This window comes from Nuphar pumila, chromosome 1, assembly GCF_984573655.1.
Source record: "Nuphar pumila chromosome 1, dmNupPumi1.hap1.1, whole genome shotgun sequence".
NCBI lineage: Eukaryota > Viridiplantae > Streptophyta > Magnoliopsida > Nymphaeales > Nymphaeaceae > Nuphar > Nuphar pumila.
In genome coordinates, this window is record NC_143249.1 from 646,908 (window position 1) to 669,326 (window position 22,419).

Here is a 22,419-nt window from a genome sequence, read left to right on the forward strand (position 1 = left end):
AACAACATCCTCACGTTTTTCTGGTCTTGTTTATTCTCGTAGAACTCACCCAGTCAATGCTGAGACTCCTCTACGACATTCCACTCGGGTTAGACATCCTATAGATCGCTGGGTAAGTTATAACAATTTCTCTTTGGTTTTTCAAACATTTCTAACCAGAGTGTCCAAAGAAATAGAACCTTTCTCCTTTCATGATGCTGTAAATTCTCGTGCCTGGGTAGAGACGATGAATGAGGAAATGGAAGCATTGCATGAATGCAACACATGGGAAATTGTGCCAAGGCCAGATAACAAGAATGTTGTAGGATCCAAATGGGTGTACAAGATCAAGCACAAACCGGATGGCAGTGTTGAGCGCTATAAGGCTCGTCTGGTTGCACGAGGCTTCACACAGCAATATGGGCAGGACTACGATGAAACTTTCAGCCCAGTAGTAAAACTGGGCACAGTCAGGATTGTCATTGCGTTGGCATTACAACATAGATGGTCACTCAGTCAACTTGATGTTAAAAATGTTTTTCTGCATGGTGAACTAAAGGAAGAAGTTTACATGGAGCAACCACCTGGATATAGCATGCATGATTCATCAAATTGGGTATGTAAACTTCGACGCTCTCTTTATGGATTAAAACAAGCTTCTCGATCTTGGTTTGAAAGTTTTTCCACAGAGATCCAGCGTCATGAGTTCAATAAAAGTGTTCTAGACCATTCATTGTTCATCTTCAAAAGTGGTTCAGCTATTGTTTGGGTGCTTATATATGTTGATGATATCATTATTACTGGGAGTGATGAGGATCACATATCTTGGCTTAAGTCTATGCTGATGGCTAAATTCAAGATGAAAGACCTGGGTTCCTTGCGATATTTTTTGGGTGTGGAAGTTGATAGTCGACATGAGACTATTACATTGAGCCAACATAAGTACACTATTGATATTCTCCTCGCTATAGGGATGGAGAATTGTAAACCAATTAGCACACCTTGTCTTCTAAATCATAAGTTAAGTGCTAAAGAAGGCACTACTTATCATGCTCCTACTTTATATCGTCGAGTTGTAGGGATGTTACAATACTTAACATTCACTAGGCCTGACATAGCATACTCTGTCAATCAGGCCTCTCAGTTTATGCATGCTCCTACAGATGCACATATGGAAGCGGTAAAAAGAATCCTTCGGTATTTAAAGGGTACGATTGGAGATGGTTTGATGTATAACAAAGACACAGCTTATACGTCAGGACATCGACTATTCACCTACACGGATGCGGACTGGGCTGATGATCCTGATGAGCGCAGATCAGTTTCAGGGTATTGCATCCTTATCGGCAATAATGTTGTAACATGGAGTAGCAAGAAGCAAAAGGCAGTGGCGCAATCTAGTACTGAAGCCGAGTATCGTGCAATGGCAGCAGGAACAGCTGATGTTACGTGGGTGAGACACCTACTGCAAGAAGTACAAGAACCAATCTCGTGCTCTATGCTTCTTTGTGATAATCAGAGTGCTATTAATATTGCCTTCAATCCCATTCTTCATTGTCGCACGAAGCATATCGAAATCGATCAACACTTTGTTAGACAAAAGGTGGAAGAAAAAGAAATTGAACCCACATATGTTAGGTCAGATATGCAAGTTGCTGACATTTTTACCAAAGGATTATCCACTCATCAGTTTTGGGCACTCAAAGACAAGTTGAGCATGATCAAAGACCATACTCAACTTGAGGGAGGCTGTTAGTTTGGATCATGGATCCGACCCGATCCACCTCGTGAGATCCAGCGGTGGCATGTTTGTAATTAGTTCTTATTACCTGTGTAAAGTGTATTGTATCACTTATAAATATTAAGTAAAAAGGGAAAACCCTATTGCGCCGACTATTCCTCTCTCTCTTCTCGTTCTTTATCTCATCTCTAACATCTGCAGGCTGATATTTCTGACAAGGTCACCTAGTGAATCACCACATTTTATTGAAAAGTTCAGCATACTGCTTTTCAGCTTCCAAAGTTCAGGTTCCCATTGTACATTAATGATGAAGTAATACTGTCTAGCTTCTTGACTCATTATATAATGCTTAGTATTGCTGGCTACCAGATAATTCATTTTATTTTGTGTTTAACTGCTTTATAATTCTGTTCTCTTTGGTACATTGCATGTGTTTATGGAAGGTAACTGTTTCATGCCTTTTTGGCAGGGGTATAAGATCATTGGTTCACATAGTGGAGTAAAACTTTGTAGATGGACCAAGTCACAACTTCGAGGCCGTGGGGGTTGTTATAAACACTCATTTTATGGCATAGAGTCTCACAGGTATGCCATATTTTATTCTTTTTTCAAGTTTAGGCTTCTGATGTTCGTGGTGGTTTCTCTTTTTTTTGGGGGGGGGGGGGTTAATGCTTGGCTTATTACTGATATCATATAGTCATGTTTTCATTAAAGTGGTCTGTACTTTGAATGGATAAAGATAGTGATTTGATTAATATGCATGTTCCTTTGATCATTCCAAATCCTTCAGTTTCTAAGGAGTTGAGTTCAGATGTTACTTTTGGGGTTGGGAACTAATGCCCCTTTTGCTTATTTATTTAGATACAGGCTTATTTCTTTAATTTTCTTAAAAAAGAAATGTGCATCATAAATGTCCTTGCTCCTGTGAATGCTCAAGTGTCCCAAGTTTCTTAATCAAATGTTTTCTTGTTTATGAGTGAAAAGCTGTTATCATTTTTCTTCTGTATTTATGTGTTCCTGCATCTTGGTTCCTTCTTAGCGAATCCTCAGCTTCACTAAAAATTGGCCATCTTGATGCTGATTCTCTAAACGCGGAATTCTGTTCCTAAGTGAAGAAATGATTCTTAAGTTTGCAGTTGCTGTTACTCGTCTTTCACCTTTTATTGTCTTATTTGTCTACCATGGATCAACCACACAATCATCAAAATTCTAAATATGTTAATAATACATCAGGTCTTGTTGAGGTTGATAAGCTGTAATGCTGAACTTTTTATGCTTGAGTGTCTCAACTCATGTGGTATTTAAGATTGCAAGACTGTCATACACATGGAATGCACCTGTGCTCTATAGGTTTATACTTATCCTTTTGGACTTTGGTTGTTATTGACATGGACATGGCATGATGCTTTTAGTTGTTTCTTTGCAACATTAAAATCTGTAGGGTTTGACAGTATCTGGTGCTATTTGGAAACAAATAAAACCTATGTCGTGTAGATGTGTGTGTGTGTGTGTGTGTGTGTGTGTGTGTGTGTGTGTGTGAATACCGTAGAGATGAAGTTATGGACTATTGATTATGAAGTAACAGTTGAAAGCATGTTAAACTTAATGTTGAATTACTATTCAACATTAAGTTTAACCTGCTTTCAACTTTTTCTTATGTGGGAGTGCAGCCTTAGTCATTGAAGATAGGACGTAATATGAAGAATTTAAGATTTGATTGCCTCGGATCTCAGACCCCAGATGATGTAAGACCCTGTATTAGTGATCCTAGGTCACTGATACACACATTTTGTTGCCCACCCCACCCCTCCGTTGTGTGTGTGTGTGCCTGCCTGCGCATACATGCATTGCCAAAGATCACTGTATTTAAAGGGGTTTTGAGGATCTCATACATGAGAATCTGAGGCCTGTTTTGCAAAGCTGGGGATCTGGTGTGCACCCCACACTAACTTAGACCCTTGGATTTGGTATCCAAGGCAGTTAAACATCTCCTTGGAGAAAACATAGGGAGCTAGGAAGTGTCATTCTCATTGGAAAGAAGATCATTCTATGAATTATCAGAGGCCAGGAACTTGATTTTTTATTTTTTATGTTTTGCTTTCTTCCCACCGAGTGCCTTTGTTCTTTTTTTTGTCATACATCTGAAAGGAACAAACACTTAAAAGTGTCCACCGTTAAGGCATCTTTGTTAGAAAACCATGGCCATAATGGATTATTGGTAGAAAGTGGCTCTAGTAGGCAACAACCCTTTGAAACTGCACACCCTCACAATCACTTCTTCCTCGATCCAACACTCCAAGGAAGTACTGATTTGAGGAATCCACTTGCTTTCTTCTTTCCTGCCCTTAGGCAATTTGCATTTTTTCTCATCTTTTTTTCAAAAATTTAGTTTTTTTTTTTTTGGGGGGGGGGGGGGGGTATGTCACAACGCCAGATTTGGGGTTTAATGTCTTATTGGGAATCTAAATAAGGAGTGAAGTGAAACAAAAAAAAAAGGAGGGAAAGATGGAAACTTTTATCTAGAGTTTTTAGGGATCCTTATAAACTTGTTGCTGCTCAAATTGAAGCATAAACAACTATGTAACCGGGACACGCCAGATCAATCGCGTACTCGTGTTGACACGAGGGCGGGTACCGGGCGCAGTGCGGGTACGGGTTGGGTCCCGCACTGCACCGGGTCGGGTCCAACGTAGACCTGAACTCTCTCTCTCTCTCTCTCTCTGCTCTCCCGACCCCCCCCCCCCCCCCCTCTCTCTCCCGAAACCTTCGACTCTCTCTCCCTGGTCTCGCTCTTCCCTCCCTCTTTGGCTCTCGTCTTCCCCTCTCTCGTTTTCCCCTTCTCTTTGTCTCTCTCTCGGCAACTGCAAGGTCACATGAGAGAGAGGGGTAAACCAGAGGGGTTGAGAGAGAGAGAGAGAGAGAGAGAGAGAGAGACCTACCTTGTATGGGGTCCTCCTCCTTCTTCGTATCTCGATCGAGAGAGGCGGTGGGAATGGGGTTAAATAACCCCTTCCCTTTTATATGTTTCCAAACACACACACACACATATTTTTAAAACGCCCTCTTATTTAAAAAAAAAATCATTTTACCCCTTCTTTCTCTTTTACTTTTAAAATGTTATTTTTTTTCCTTTCATTTAACCACACCCGCACCCAGGTGACATAGGTGAACAAGTAGTCGGTTCATTCATGAGTTTCTATAGAAGATGAAGCGGACCATTTGTATAACTACTTATGCAGCAGTTTATTAAGAAGGAAAAAAAATCATAAAACATGCAGGAGCAATTTATTGAATTCCAAATACAAGATTCATTATACCCAGAGGTCGAAGTGGCAGCGAAATAGGTTCCTCTGATCAGTTTGTTTTTTTGTAGCTAATGCACATTTGATTTAAATGCATTCCTTTTAGGATAAGAAAGTTTATTGAATAAATTATGTCCATCTTAGTATGCATGACTATTTAGTTATGCAAAAATTGCATTTTTCTTGTTTCAAAGTCGTAAGATTTGCATGTTACTCATTCTTTGCTTCTCCTTCTAGTTGGGCATGTATGATATGGAGAACCTTGTCCCTACCATTGTTCAGCACCTTGATATTGTGGAAAGGCCACTTCGTGAGAACTGTGATTCAGAAGCAGAAAATAGCTTGCCTCTTAAACAAGTAGAGAACGATCAGAAACCACTCCAATGTTCAAGAGTCATGGTTCTTGGTATTGAAGATTCAGGATTCTTGAACCGATTGTTGCTTAAATGTATTATATTTTGTGCAACATAAAGTGTCATACATATTTCACGATGTTTAGTTAGATTTGTTGATCTTATAGACTTTGAAATGCATGTTTCTTATTATTTTTAATGCAAAGTAAGCTTGTTATTTATAAATATTATTCTTGTCTCAAACATTTCCTACATAATTATTGTTTCTGAGTGTTGCAATATGCTCTTTTTTTGGATAATCAACATTGCAAGTATACAGTTGTTCTTTTAAGCAAGTGATCTATGGATGCTTGGATGGTCTCATATAAGTTATAGATTATAATCTATGTCACAGGGATTCGGCTAGCAGGGTGCCGCACCCGCGTCGACGCGACTCGACGCGGGTGCGGCACCGGGTGCGGTCAACCCGGCTCTGGGTGCGTTGACCGCACCCAGGGTCATTTTTGTCCATTTTTTGGATTTTTTTTTTAAAATTTTGCCCTATGAAATGGGCTGCGGAATTTAAAAAAAATTCTTTGGGGGGGGCGCTGCCCCCTATAACTCCCCGCCAGGGGCGGGCCCCCTGGACCCGCGCTGGGGGGAGCCCCCGGACCCCCCTTCCTGCAAGGGCAAAAACAATGAATCATGCTCCACAACTAATCACTTTCATCTTTGGGGACAACCATATAAGATAAAAAAATGGTAAAAAGTAAGTTGGGCATAAATGTCATGAACCTTAACAGCTACCATACATTCATACATATAGACTATACATGATATATATATATATATATATATATATATTACATTTTTGCCCCTGCCGCACCCCCGCACCCGGGTTTTTTGGAAGTGCCGAATCCCCGCACCCACACCCGCACCCGCACCCGCACCCATGTGACATAGATTATAATATGTCTATTTCTGTTTTTTTTCTCTTGTTCACTTTACTTTCCCATGTTTTGATGCAATTCCATTTTCGCTTTGTAAACAATTCATAATATTACTTTCCCTTCACTTCCTACTTTCTGATCATCATAAAAGTTAATGTCACATTCCATTTTTGGTTCCCACATGCTGCTTTTGCTTCCCACTCAACTAGGAATGGTCTCAGTGGGGGCTGGAAATAGTGCCATTATTCTATCATTTACAAACTGGAGGAATATCATTCAGAAAGAACCATTCTCATTTCTCACTTGTTGCAATATACACACAGTATATTAGATAGGAGCACATACTTGAGCAGATCTGAGGTATGAGAATTTTATCTGGCTGCGTTTGGAAAATGCATGGGAAGTGAAAGCATGATGTTAGTTGGAAGATCGTGCTATAAAGAGGTAATGTTAAAAAAGAAAAATGTCCTTGATATTGATATATGTTTTCTATTGCCTGACTATTAAATTTGATTGTGTATTGTAATGGCATTTTGTCAAGTTTTTGGTCATGGTGCAAAAAGAGAGTTTTCATTTTCAATAGTACCTGTACCCTCTATTGCCAATTTCTTTTAATCTAAGAATGCCATATTGGAAATCATGGCAGTTGACTTTTTGTATTGAGATCAGGTGCATGGAGACAACCCCCAGCTTAGCATGTGCAAATAAATGTGTTTTCTGTTGGAGGCACCACACAAATCCTGTTGGAAAAAGCTGGCGGTGGAAGTTGGATGATCCTTTAGAAATAGTGGATGCTGCCATTGACCATCATACAAAAATGATAAGGCAAATGAAAGGAGTACCAGGTTTGTTCCTTGTCTTAGCCATCAATAAAAGTAAGCTCGTAATGTATTTGATTTGTTTTTTTAAAACTTGGGTGAGTTCCTCTAAAGATGATTTTGAGGTGGCATAGCTAGTGTACTTGTGCATGGGTTGAAGAAATTCCATGTTCGTTTGATTGGATAGTTAATTCTTTAACTTTCCTCTTGTTTGCTCGACACTATGCCCATTTTGATTTTCCATATAAGCATTTTGATGATAAGTTACTATATATATTTGCTTTATCCTTTTTTCATTTTCAATAATATTGCAGAATAAGCTGTTTATAGTTTCCAGTGCTGATTTGGCATGGGATATATTCTGTTGTTTCTTTCATGTGTACCATGTATTCTTGGGAAACAGCTTCAAGTTTTGAACTCGAGGATCTGTTTCTTACAGGAGTCAAGCAGGAGACTTTGCTGGAAGGTCTCACCCCCAGGCACTGTGCTCTTTCTCTTGTTGGGGAACCCATCATGTATCCAGAGATAAATGCCCTCATTGATGAATTGCACAGGAGGCATATCTCTACTTTTTTGGTGACAAATGCACAGTTCCCTGAAAGGATTAGATTGCTCAAACCAATTACTCAGGTTTGCTGATGTTTTATTTTGATCATTTGACTATATACTTTAAATGTAGTGGGTTCCAAATTGTAGTAGGCTTTCAATATGACTGCATGCGTATTTTGCATTCAGCTATATGTGAGCGTGGATGCTGCCACTAAGGAGAGCTTGAAGGCAATTGACAGACCACTCTTTGGAGATTTCTGGGAGCGCTTCACTGTAGGTGTTTTACATTTTGAGCAAACAACTGATACAAATTTGTTAATTGATAAAAGAATATTTTCAATGCACAACTGATACAATTCAACTGTTACATGGGAAAAAATCTGGTCAACAATGAACTAAAAGGTTTTGGCATTGGATGTGACCTGGTCGCCTTACACCTAGGGATATCGCATCTAGCTTTTCAAGCATGTTGTGGTTCGGAATGGGTTAACTGATGTGAAACTTATTTTCATCTGAACTGGCTATCCCAGTGATGTGCATCTTTTGCTTGTACTGCTTTCTTTGCTTTCTTTTTTGTTATACCAACTTCCAGTATCTTCTTCTGCGATATTCATTTGGAAAGTCCTATTTGTATCATCTGATGATGTATATCAAGTTGTAGTATGTCGCCCACTGCTCTATTTTTTATATGGATGATTGATTTTGTGCAAGGTAGTGTTTTAATACTCCGATAAGGCTATACAATGTTAATTGGATGCTCAAGAACATGGATATCCAGGTCCTGGTGATTGACTTACATAAAGCAAGTTAAAAGAAAAAAGAAATGGGACAAAAAGTAAGAACAGAATAAGTTAAAGGGTGTAAAGGTCATAGGTATGTTCAAGAAGTTAAAATTGCTGATTTGGAGGGACATAATCTAGTATATTGGTTTTTCATGATACATGGACATCTTAGAAAGCTTTTTGGTCTTAATTTTGTAAAATCTTCATGTCCCTTGAAAAGAAAAGAAAAGAAAAGAAGACATGCTTTTCTTTGTTTTTAACTTTTCATCCTTTATCTTACTTTTTGGCATGTCATTATGTGCCTTGTTATATGGCTCTCCTTGCACATCCTCATCATGTTGGATGGGGCGATCAGCTGGCCATTAGAGTGCACTGATGGTCTAGGTATCACATAGCCGGGTTCAGGTTTGGGTTATGTCAGATCATGAAAATGGAAGCCCAAACCAGATATATATCATTTAAAGAGAGTTTAAAATATTTTTTTCCTTAAAAATGCATATAAATTACTGGTCATACTCAGAAATTCAGGTTTCGGTCAGGTTGGATACTTAACACTTGCCTGACCCATTGGCAGCCGCAGTGTTGGATATCCTTGTCCAAGTATCTAAAGTTCTAAACATTAACTCAAGAGATATGGATAATCTTCAAATTTGGAACAAATCATGTTGTTGTGGATATCCATGTCCGTGTCTTAATATTAGACATGTAATGTCTTTGTGTTTTCTGTTTAGTTCTTTGCTCAGTCTTGTCTCTGTGAAATTAGTGGTTTTTCTAATTTTCTTCTTCTTAGTTAGTAATCTAATAACTTTTTTTTATGTTTTTCATCTGCTTAATTTTTGTTACTCCTTGCTTTGCTTTTCCAAGATTTGAAAACAAGATGGCTGACCTGGCAGTTCATCTTATTTTTATTTGCAATACAAAACACAAGATTGACATAATATACAAATTATTAAGATATATTTGGATTTTAATTACTTGTACATGTTTTCCTTCTTACATTAACTTAGATTTCATATATTGATTACTTGATTAATATCCTATGTCACATCGACACAGCCCGACACGGGTACTGGGTGCAGCACGGGTAAGTGCTGGGCCTGTGGGTTGGATCGGGTCCAACTAAGACCCAACCCAAAACCTCAAATATCTTTCTTTCCCTGTCTAAAACCCTTCCCTTCCGCAGGAGGAGGAGGAACGATGGAGAGAGAGAGAGAGAGAGAGAGAGAGAGAGAGAGAGAGAGAGAGAGAGAGAGACGGTGGGGCTGGGTTCCTCGGCTCCTCCTTCGTCTTCTCCTCCTTGTTCTCTTTCGTGTGTGTGTGTGTGTATAGATAGATAGATAGATAGATAGAGAGAGAGAGAGAGAGAGAGATAGAGGATAAGGTTACGAGGTACCCCTTTGTAACACTCTGATCCAGGACCTCTGGAGTCGGGGTTCGTGGGTATTACTTCCCAGAAGAAAATATCAAAGTAACACATAAAAATATGACATTTTTTTTTCTAAATACACAATCATCAATTAATGTCAATAAAACAAATCCCACATAATCAAATCAAGCTACTAAGTTTGATAATATCTAAATGAGGCATCGCCTCTCAAGTTCAATAAATAAAAGGAAAAAAGATAATTGCTTTGTCGAAAGACAAAGCCACCTACGTCCTGAAGAAGGTTGGCAACGTCCTATCTCCAAATCCTGTCTTACGAAGTCACTGGAACCTATAGTTGTAATTGTTAAAGGGGGTGAGTCTAAAACTCAGTAAGGAATAAATTACATGTTTGTGTCGTTTAAGGACCTTCAATAGCAAACCGATAAATCAGTAAGTAGAGCTATATCTGCTTCAAGGTTCGTGACTCATGTTACATCCTAATCTTACTCTAAAGTCTCAAATCTCTAGGTGAAAACATAATTCCCTAGGACATACATAATATGCATTTCATGCGTTCTCACATGAACTCTTTCTCGAGTTCATATTCACAGTATCTCGACAACGGTTCTTAAGGGACAATCTCAATTAAGCATTCTCAATAGACAATCCTAGGGTTATGATATTCATTAATTTTCTAAGCATGTAGAGATGTAATGTCTTTGTATCAATAAATCTCGAGGGCCCTCACAGTGACGACTCTCACGCTGACTGCTATCAGGTAGCCATTTTCACCCATCACCTCTCGGCAATTTATAGGGTTAAGTTTAACGTGCTATGGTATTACAAAATCACTGTAACACAACTGTAACTAGTATGAGACTCAAAATTTTATCTCAAAAGACTTTGTTCTCATGCATGTATTTCTAAGTCCTTCACAATCTCAAGATGCATTTTATATAAAATATAACAATTCAATATATGCAGCTCATGCTGAAAATTCACAAATACATGAAATCATTTATGGCACCAAGGCTAATTCACATGCATTCATTCTATTTCTCATCACAAGAAGGGTGCATTTATATTATGTAATTGCAAACTCATTAGAATACAACAGTGATTTCAAGTAAACATGATTTCATGTAGTCTAATTTACAAAATACATCAGCACACAATGTATTATTAACTAAAAATGCTTATAATTTTCCTTACTTCAAATGGAAACACCGAACTCTAGTATGCAGTCGAGTCTCTAACAAGATTAGTAGGATCTGATCATCACACAATTATGTTCATATTAATAAACAAACATTCTCTATACTTATCAAAATCATCAAAATACCCCTCTCGAGGTGGTTCGTCAGATCTCAATTTTTGTGTCGCATCTTTGGTCATGAGTTCAATATGGGCAAATTATTAAGACTGTATCATAAACTGGATTGGGTTTTCCAATGTGGGTCGGGTTCTCCAATGTAACTTGTAACTTTATGTCTGGGTATGGATCCAAATACTTGGTCCAACCCAGTTACTGTTTTGTATATGTATATATAAACATAAAGTAGGGCACGACTTCAAGTGTGAAGTCCCCCTTTGTTGCCGCAGCTCTCTCTCTCTCTCACGCCTCATTCTCACGTTCCAACAAGATCGAGTGGGCCATTCTCACATGGTATCAGAGCAGGCTTCTGCACAGTGAATCGACTCTGAAGGGCGTGTCTAGCAAGATCGACACTGCAGGTGTTGTTCCATCTAGGGCTATCCAGCGAGATCAACGTCCCAGGTGTTTCTTCTTCCAGGTTCTTCTATCTGCCTCCTTTTCTATTTTCTATTTCTGTCTGCATCCTCTTCCATTTCTGTCTTCATCCAGCTTTTCCCTCTCTGTTTAGTCATCGTTCCTTTTTGTTTTCTTCCAAACTATCGGTTCAGATCTGATCATAGATCTGTTCGATAGATTTGACCCTGCGTGACTGTTGCCCTCTTTATCTACCTTTTCTTCCTTTTGTTTATCACGTCTGATTTGGATCAGACTGTCGAACCCAAAGGCTATCTAAAATCCGAATCTGCCCAAACGTGGGTTCTGATATCAGATTTGGTATTAAGCTGAAAACAACCATCAACTGTTTAGGTTCATATATTGTGCTTTGGTTGTTGCATCTGTTTCATTCAAGTCTGAAATCAAGATCAGATCTAATCCAAAGATCAGATATGTTTTCTTAATTGCTGTTGTTTCTTCGTCTGTCATGGTTAGATCTGAGTTCACTTCAGATCTGAAGCGAATCAGATTTTTATTTCTTCCTGATCCAGTTTCACTCCTTTATTCTTGATTTCTGGTCATTCCTTCAAGATCTAAAATACCTATTCCTTTATTCTTTATTTAATCTGGTCTGAATTTATTTCAGATCTAAAGTCATTCCTTAAGTGTTTGTCAGCAGTCAGCTACTTTACAGTTCAGTTTTCATGGATTCTGTTACCTTGCCATCTAGTTTTCTAGGACAACTTATCTCAGACAAACTGAGTAACAATAACTATTTAACCTGGAAGAGGCAGATACTGCCTTTCATTAAGAGCCTCGATCTCTATGGGCACCTAGATGGAACGATCTCCGCACCACCAGAATTTATTGTGCAGGAAATTGTGGACGATAAGGGAGAGACTTCTAACAAGTTGATTTGAAATCTTGAATTCACCACTTGGAGAAAACGAGATCAAGCTGTTGTAGCCTACATTACCACTACTCTTTCGCAAGAGGTTCTTGTAGGTATTCCAGATGAGTGCTCAACAATGGAGCTGTGGGAACAACTTGCGAAGACCTATTCTCAAATCTCAGACGCAAGAATTATGCATTTGAAGAGGGAGTTTCAACTCCTAAAGAAAGAAAGCATGACTGTTACAGAGTATATGAACAAGGTGAAGATCATCACAGATCAATTGACTATGGTGGGCTGTGTGATTTCTGATAAGGACAAAGTTCAACAAGCGCTAAACGGGCTTGGATCAGATTATCATATGTTGGTAACATCTCTCTTGTGTCTCCCTTCACTTCCTAACTTTGAGGATCTTCGGGTAAAATTACTACAATATGAAATTTCCATTAAAAGAGAAGATGTAGGCAACAATTCAGGAAGCCAAGAAGTATTGTTTACAGGGACAAATTCAGGGAGAGGACGTGGCCACTTCCGAGGAGGACATGGACAGATAAGAAATAATCAAGGGGGCGTGGATTGTTGCCCACGCCTAGCATGCCGTCAGGTAGTTTTTCGGGAAATCACAATTTCAAAAATGTTCCAACTTGCTATTTATGCAACAAAAAGGGATATATCAAGGCAAATTGTTGGCACAACCCGCAAAACAAAGGGAAAATGAATGTCACAGGATCGTCAAGCAAGGGAAAAGCTGGAGGAACTCAATGGGATGAAGACAATGTCAAGAGTCTTTTAATAACAACTTTGTCAGGATTGAATTTCAAACAGGGTGATCAGGGAACTTGGTATATTGATTCTGGAGCTGCAGCCCACGTGACAGGTGATATTGGTAAGATTTTGAAACCCATCCCTTATCATGGAAATGCAAGTATTAAAACTGGAGATGAAGCTCTGCATCCAATAACTTACACTGGAAACGTGAATATTCCTCTTTCTGATGGTTCCTTAAAATTGTCCAATGTTTTTCATTCCCCTAATATTGTCAAAAATATCATTTCTGTTTCTAAATTGGTTGATGACATTCATTCTTGCGTCGAATTTACTCCTTCTGTCTGTGTCAAGGATCCACTCACGAAGAAGACGCTCGTTGAGGGAGAGCGAAAGGGAAATATGTATATCCTCAAAGAGACTTCTTCACTTGTTCGTAGAGCTGGATCAAAATCGTCAATTGGTCAACCATTCAAATTGGATTCATCTAAGGATTGTTTGAGTTTGTCTTCGGACAATAAGCCAAATATTCGGCATTGTCGTTTGGGTCATTGTAATAATTCTTCTCTTGAGAAACTTGTGTCAAGCGGTCTTATTTCAAGATCAAGTCCGTATAATAAGGTTGATGGTTTTCTTTGTTCTAGTTGTCAGTTGTGTAAGAGTCATGTACTTCCCTTCAATTCAATAAATGAAAGAGCTTTTTTTCCTTTTGAACTTATTCATTCTGATGTTTGGGGACCTGCTCCACAACCCTCTTTGTCTGGCAGTCGCTACTATGTCACATTCATTGATAGTTATTCCAGATATACTTGGATTTATTTTATGAAATACAAGTCTGAGGTATTCAAATTCTTTCGTTTATTTCATGCTTTTGTTGTCAATCAATTCTCGACAAGTATTCAACAATTCCAGTGTGACGAAAGGGGAGAGTATCTATCAAAGGAATTTACTGAATTTCTTCAAAACAACGGGATAAGGCGTATAATATCTTGCCCACACACACCACAACAAAATGGGGTCGCGGAAAGAAAACATCGTCATATTGTTGAAAGTGCCCTAAGTATGTTGCATGACACTCATATTCCTTTAAGTCTTTGGACAAAAGCTTTCCACTCTGCGGTTTATGTAATAAATCGTTTACCGATGAAAATGTTGAATAATTTGACTCCTTATTTCGTGTTGTTTGGTACCCAACCTCAATACAGTCAACTACGAGTGTTTGGATGTATATGCTATGTTCACATTGACAGTTCCCAACGTAACAAATTTCAGGATAAAGCTTGTAGATGCAGGTTTGTTGGGTATGCTGAAGAGTATAAAGGATATCGATGCTATGATCCAGACACTCGACGCATTAAAATCTCACGAAACGTTGTCTTTGATGAGAACAATGTTCAGATCTTGAACAAAGAAGCAAGGGTTACTAAGGAGGAAGAAAGCTATCAGCCGTGGCTAGCGAATGAATTATTTGATCAGCTAGAGATGGATAACTCTGCTCCATGTCACACAGTGATAGATGAGTGTGAGCCCATGGAAACCAATGCAAAACCTAGTGGGAACGTGTTGACAGTTGCTCAGGGATCTACTGTGCCTCCCATCGCAGAAGAAACCCTGACATCTGGTACTGCTCGTCCAGATGGCAGAAGATTCAAAGGGGCAGTGTATGTCAGAAGAAGGGACACACCCCACATAACTGAGCATGTCAGACATTCGGAAAGGATCAGACACCCTATTGAAAGATGGGTAAGCTATGAGAATTTTTCCACATAAATGCAGTTATTCGTTGCACAGGTTGAAAAACAAGAAGAACCCATCGATTTCTCCCAAGCCTTCTTGTCATCAAAATGGGCATATGCTATGAATGAAGAAATGGGAGCCTTGCATGAATGTAGGACCTGGGAAATAGTTCCTAGGCCTCCGGATAAGAATGTTGTAGGGTCTAAGTGGGTATATAAAATTAAGTACAAACCTGACGGATCCATTGAAAGATATACGACAAGACTAGTCGCTAAAGGCTTCACACGAGCATATGGAGAAGACTATGATGAGACCTTTTAGTCCAATTGTAAAAATGGGAACCATTCGACTTGTGTTATCCTTGGCAGTTCAACATGGATGGTCTCTAAGTCAACTTGATGTTAAAAATGCATTCTTACATGGCGATCTAAAGGAGGAAGTTTACATAGAGCAGCCTCTTGGTTATGCAGAAAACAATCCTGAGACACATGTTTGCAGGTTGCGACGGGCCATTTATGGACTAAAACAAGCATCTTGGACATGGTTTGACAGTTTTTCCATTGAAGTACAACGATATGGATTTGTCCGTTCTCAACTTGATCATTCATTGTTCATTTTTCGAGAACATCAGGTCAACACCTTCTCATATATGTAGATGACATTATTATTACAGGAAGTTCTTGCAAGCATATAGAGGCTACAAAGATCCTATTGAATCAGAAGTTCAAGATGAAGGACCTGGGTGTCCTACGATATTTCTTGGGGGTTGAAGTGGATCGACAAAATACTAGCCTCTTGTTGACCCAACACAAGTACGCTTTGGATCTTCTGGAGAAGTCAGGAATGAAGAACTGCAAGCCATTGAATACTCCTAGCGTGTTAAACCATAAACTCAGTGCTCAAGATGGGGAGATCTATGAGGACCCGAAATATTATCGTCGCTTAGTTGGGTTGCTTCAATATCTTACTTTTACGAGGCTGGATATTGTATATGCAGTGAATCAAGTCTCTCAGTTCATGCACGATCCACGTACAGAACACATGAATGCAGTTAAAATAATTCTTTGGTACTTGAAGGGTACTCTTGGAGATGTGCTTGTTTATCGTCAATCAAAGGCAAAAGGAGAACATAGACTACTAGAAGTGTATGCAGATGCAGATTGGGCAGGAGATCCAGACGATAGAAAGTCAGTCTCTGGGTATTGTGTGTATGTTGATGAAAACTTAATAGCATGGAGTAGTCGGAAGCAACGTGCTGTTGCGCGTTCAAGTACAAAAGTTGAGTACTGATCCATGGCCTCTGCCACTGCCGAAGTTACATGGTTAAGACATTTATTAACAGAAATAGGAGAAAAAGTGAAGGTTGCGAATCTGTTTTGCGATAATCAAAGTGCCATTCAAATTGCTTTCAATCCTATCCACCATGGTCGAATGAAACACATAGAGATCGATCAACATTTTGTCCGACAGAAGGTAGAGGACAAAGAAGTTATTCCAGTCTATGTACCAACAGAAGATCAAGTTGCTGATCTACTTACCAAAGGACTTACGAGTGCACGGTTTTGGTATCTCAAAGGCAAGTTGTCCATGGTACAGGACCATGCACAACTTGAGGGAGGGTATTAAGACTGTATCATAAACTGGATCGGGTTTTCCAGTGTGGGTCGGGTTCTCCAATGTAACTTGTAACTTTATGTCTGGGTATGGATCCAAATACTTGGTCCAACCCAGTTACTGTTTTGTATATGTATATATAAACATAAAGTAGGGCACGACTTCAAGTGTGAAGTCCCCCTTTGCTGCTGCAGCTCTCTCTCTCTCTCACGCCTCATTCTCACGTTCCAACAAGATCAAGTGGGCCATTCTCACACAAATTTCTCTCTGCGTCCCGATTTCAACGAACCAAACCTCACCCAATTCTGAGTTCGGGGTAAGAAGTTATTATCGTTTTACTAATTCTACGACATAAGGGTATTTTGGTTTTTTCACTGTCTTGCGGGTTTGACCTGACTTAGTCTGGGTCCGGACTGAACCCGGTCTTGTTTCAATCTAAACTGAACCTGAAGTCTCTGTCTCTCTCTCTTTAGTTCAACAACCTGGACCCAGTTCTAGTTGGGTATAAATTGCACCAACTCAGTTCGGTCTGGTTTGGGTTCAGACTGGATCAGAGACAGAGATCCAGTCTTTATCTCTCTCTCAAGGTAGCAGACTGGATCCGAATTAAGTTTGGTACAACTGGACTAGACCCAATTGGTACAAACTAGAATAGATCCAGTCTTAGTTTGGTTTTTGATCCAAACTGAACTCAGATCCAGTTAGACTTAAATGGATCTAGACCTAGTTTATCATGAGTTTGGACAAACGGGATCTAAACAGAGATCCAATCTCTGTTGGCATAGACTGGACCAGACCTAGTCCAGTCTGGGTCTGCACCTGAGACAGCGGATCCAGACTTTGTCTCACAGGCTCACAAAAACTAAACCTAGACCCAGTTTGGTCTGGGTCTGATTAAACACCAAAAACTAGATAGGGTTGTCTCTTTCTCGTATTTTTATTCTCTGATCAGATGCACCCGAACTGAGTTGGTCCTCAGCTTGGCCCGACTGGGTCTGGGTTTACACCCAGACTGGTTCGGGTCGGGCTGACTCGGTCTGGTTCAGTCCAGTCCAAGTCGATCGGCTCTCAACTGAGAACGACCGAGATGGTCATTCTCTTCTTTCTTCCACGGAAGTCGGCAACCAATGGTTGCTGATTTCCTTCCTCTGCCAGGGATGCCGACAACCACCGGTTGCCTGCTCTCTCTCTCTCTCTCCCTGGTTCCACTGACACCAACAACCCCATGGTTGTTGGCTTCCCATCCACTCTCCCTGAATCAACGAATGCCGGCAACCATGGTTGCCGATGTTTTTTTTTATTTACCGTTACCGGCAACCACAGTGGTTGTCGGTTCGAGACAGAGGTTTCTCCCTCTGTCTTATCCCCTCTCCTTCTCAACTAATGGTGCCGGCAACCATGGTGGTTGTCGGCCCTTCTTCTGTGATCGACCGGCGCCAACAACCCTCTCCCTCTCAACTAATGGTGTCGTCCACCATGGTGGTTGTTGGCCCTTCTTCTGTGACCGATCGGCGATGGCAACCACTGGTTTCGAGTGCCATCACTCCCTCTCTCTCTCTCTCTCTTAAACCCAAGAGCAGAAGGTAGGGAGGGAGTCGTTACCTGTCTGTGGTGGCTCCTCCGGTCGGCGGTGCTCCTCCGGTCGGCGGTGCTCCTCCTCTCTCTCGTTCTCTCAAACTCACCCTCTTCTCTCTCTATGTCAACTCTCTTTCTTTTTGAACACTTGATGAACAAGAGAGAGAGCAGTGGGGTTTCTCTTAAGTAGAGAATCCCCCCCTCTCTCGATGATTGGGGGGTCCCCCTACATACGTGGGGAGCAACTCCCCACGATCTTATCCCCAACCATATGAGGAACCACTCCTCATTGGGGGGGGGGGGGGCGGTTTTCCCATTTTTCAGCTTTATCTGTTTATATATATATATTGAAATTTTGCTGCACTTCATGCAGGTTTTTCACCCTTCTTCTTTTATTATAAAAGGGGGAAAATCAGTAAATTAAATAAAAATATTTTATAATAAAAAGAGTGAAAAATCTCAAACGTCTTCCATTTTTTATTTTTTTAAATATTCATTTTACCTTTTTATATATATATATAGCTATGTCCCCGTATCCATACTTTTCGAATTTGTCGTGTCAGCACCCCTAACTCGCACCTGTGTGACATAGTTAATATTGTAAGATCACAGCTAAACTCCCACTGTATTATTTGATTTTAGAATTGAATTTATTATGACATCGGAGAGGGTGATTGAGTCTAGGTTGAGGAAGGTTGTCATGATATCGGAGAATCAATTTGGTTTTATGCCTGGAAGATCAACTATGGACGCTATACATCTTCTTAGACAACTTATTTAGAGAAATAAAGAGGAACAAAGATTTGCATATGGTTTTTATTGATTTGGAGAAGGCATTACGATAGAGTACCTAGGGACGTTCTCTGGTGGACAATGATGAAGAAAGGTGTTTCTCTCAGGTATATTAGTATAATTAAGGATATGTATGAAGGAGTAGTAACCAATGTCCGCACTTGTGGAGGGGTGACAACCAATTTTCCTATAACGGTTGGGTTACATCAAGCATCTGCTTTAAGCCCTTTCCTATTTGCTATAGTGATGGATGAGCTTACGAGATCAATTCAAAAAAATGTGTCGTGGTGTATGTTGTTTGATGATGATATTGTTTTGATTGATGAGTCTAGAGCTGGGGTTAATGCTAAGTTAGAATTATGGAGACAGACATTGGAAGCAAGATGTTTTAAGTTGAGTAAGAGTAAGACAAAATATATGGAATGTCGGTTTAGTAAGCAACGAAGTAGTGATGGGAGTGTAGTGAAGCTTAGTGAGCAAAAAATACCGGTGGATGATTGTTTCAAATATTTGGGATCTATCATTCAAAAGTATGGAGAAATTGATGGAGATGTAAATCATAGGATAAAGGTTGGGTGGATGAAATGGAAAAGTGCAACTGGAGTGTTGTGCGATCGTAGAATGCCATTGCGGTTGAAGGAAAAGTTTTATAGGACGACTATTAGGCCCGCTTTACTATATGGTACGGAATGTTGGGCTGCCAAGAGACATCATATTCAAAAAATGAGTGTAGCTGAGATTCGTATGCTTAAATGGATGTGTGGAAATACAATAAAAGATAAGATTCGGAACGAGGAGATACGTAAGAAGGTAAGCGTTGCACCCATTGAAAATAAGATGAGAGAGAATCGTTTACGGTGGTTTGGACATATTCGGCCAAGGCCTAATGATGATCCAGTTAGAAGGATGGAGAAATGAGAAAATATATTAGTTAAAAGAGGTCGGGGTAGGCCTAGGAAGACTTGGATGGAGATGATAGGAAATGATATGAATGCTTTGAACCTCACCGAGGACATGGCATTGGATAAAAATGATTGGAGGAGAAGGATTCATGTGGAAGACCCAGAATGATTTTCTTTGTTGGTTCATATCGCCGACCCCAATTGTTTTGGGATGAAGGCGTAGTTGTTGTTGTTGTTGTAGAATTGAATTTATCACATGGTAGTTAGTTGATCTGGATTGAGTTTCTCACAATTATAGACAGCCCCTTTTCTGTAGTTCATAACTTCAGATTCTTGGATGATTATCAAAACTCTTAAAGTATTACTCAAATTGTTCTTAAATATCATTTATTATTATTTTTTTTGTTCTTAAATGTCATGGAGATTTCTGTTACTATATATATTTTTCTATTGTTTATTTTTACTGTCATGTAATGAAATAAAAGAATGATCACTGGTTTGAATGCCACCTGTGTCACATTGAGTCAAAATTACTCACTGTGTTTTTGAGCCATGGTCTTCTGCAACCTCTTAAGTCTTTATGAAACATAGATCATGAAGGATTTCTATGATTGTCAATGTGATGGACATTGCAAAGATACTGTAATTACTTATTAGAAGTGCAACAGGGTTCACTTGAAGCACTTCGTGAAAAAGAGCAGCGTACTGTTTACCGGCTAACTCTGGTCAAAGGATGGAATACAGAGGACATAGATGCTTATTCAAATCTGTTCAACATTGGTAAACCTGACTTTGTTGAAATCAAGGGTGTGACCTACTGTGGCTCGTAAGTTAATTTCCTTTGACTTGTCAGTTTGTTGTGAATTCCTTTGTTTGTAGACTGCTAACATGATGAATAAACTTTGTAGATCTGCTACTTCCAAGCTGACAATGGAAAACGTTCCATGGCATGCCGATGTGAGAGCCTTCTCCAAAGCATTGGCAGAAAAAAGTAATGGGGAGTATGACGTCGCCTGTGAGCATGTTCATTCTTGTTGTGTGCTTCTTGCCAAAGTGGACAAGTTTAAAGTCCAAGGTCAATGGTTCACATGGATCGATTACCAGAAGTTCCACACGCTGGTAAATTTTTATGATTTCTCGATGACTTCATGCCTTCCATTGTTGTGCCCAGTGATATACCTTGGGAAGCACAAACTGAGCATCTCAGTCTGTTTCTCGCCAATCTTTTACAGCCAGCAAGTAGGGGACTTTCTGGAACTGGTGCCTGTTAGATTTCATGCTGGTAATAGCCCCCTGTTTGGCTTTTCGCATCACCTTTGATGCTCAGACATTCTGTGATTATTTCATAGAGCCTGAAATGCCATATTGGGCAGGTGGCCAACCATTGCCTGATTGCAGTTAAGGTGAAAAGCAGAACAAGGGAAAAGCCTGCATTTGGACTGAGCCGTTTTGTTCAGGTTCAGCCTGTTAAACATCATGAGCTCAGAAAACAAACATCGGTTCAGTTTGCAATTTGTTTGGTAAATTGTGAGCCACAGGTGCAGATGGTGTGTGCGTGCGACTTTTGCTTTCCCTAGACCAGACCCCTCATGATACGGGAAGAAATGAGACCCGTATCTGCTGGAGTCTTGCCTGTTCCTCACACACGCTTGCTCGTGGCTCATAAGGGTGTCGTTTTCTTTAGAGAAACTCCCGTTTAACATGAATTGGATATTGGATTTTAAGATTATCCTCTGACCCTAGTAAAATTTTGACCCGTTCTTTTTTATAACCCCGAGTTGCGTAGTAGCTCCCATGTTTTTACCCGTTTTTTCCATTGATTGTCCAGGTTGCTTCTGGAAAGCCATTTACGAGCAAAGACTACATGACCGTAACACCAGCTTGGGCTGTCTATGGAGCCGACGAGGGTGGATTTGATCCAGAGCAGGCCCGCTACAGGAAAGAGCGACGGCATAGAGAACCTGTACCATCATGAGTCATGACCACCACCACTCGTTGGATCATCGTCCCAACCATGCCGTCTGCTCTTCCAGTATGCATTCCCTCGATGGTGGGAGCATTTTATGATCGGGGAATACAGGTAGGATGTCGAGATCTGGAAACGGGCGGTCTTTTTACTTGTAAGACGGCATCTGCTTGATATGTGTGTGTGTGTGTAAAAAGAGGAGAAGGACTATTGGATGCTTTTCTGATTGCGTCGTGTATTCAAGATCAACTTTGCGTTCACTCTTTGTTCAGATGCATTTTTTGTTTGGTCCGCCTGTTGACTATATTACCATTTAAAGTTCAAAGCCCGTTGAATATAAAAAAAAATTGTTTTTCCAACTTTTGAGCCTGTCTGTCCTTCGTTGGTATTACTCCTGCCTCGAGTCTGTCATACTCATACATGACAGGGAAGAGGCGAGCAAATGCCAGCGGGGTACATTCTCAGGCTTATTCATCACTGCCACAAGTACACACTAGCATACGTACAAAACAGAAAACTACTACTAAAAGGGAAAGGGAGAAAATGCCATTTTTCTGAAATTTTTGCAATTGTTGATGTGATTAATTATTTACACAATCTAAACTGT

The 22,419-nt window shown here is 39.9% G+C and overlaps 1 protein-coding gene across 1 annotated transcript in view; it reads left to right on the forward strand.

The window, feature by feature from the left end:
• LOC149847618 (flavodoxin family protein / radical SAM domain-containing protein) overlaps positions 1 to 22,069 on the forward strand; it is a 33,017-nt gene extending 10,948 nt beyond the window's left edge. The window contains exons 2-8 of the mRNA XM_089996658.1: positions 2,190 to 2,305; positions 6,974 to 7,149; positions 7,562 to 7,752; positions 7,858 to 7,944; positions 20,515 to 20,672; positions 20,755 to 20,965; positions 21,675 to 22,069. Of these exons, the coding sequence (XP_089852784.1) occupies positions 2,190 to 2,305; positions 6,974 to 7,149; positions 7,562 to 7,752; positions 7,858 to 7,944; positions 20,515 to 20,672; positions 20,755 to 20,965; positions 21,675 to 21,821 (1,086 nt within the window). The 3' untranslated portion in view covers positions 21,822 to 22,069. The remainder of the gene's footprint in view (positions 1 to 2,189; positions 2,306 to 6,973; positions 7,150 to 7,561; positions 7,753 to 7,857; positions 7,945 to 20,514; positions 20,673 to 20,754; positions 20,966 to 21,674) is intronic.
• The last annotated feature ends 350 nt before the right edge of the window (positions 22,070 to 22,419 follow it).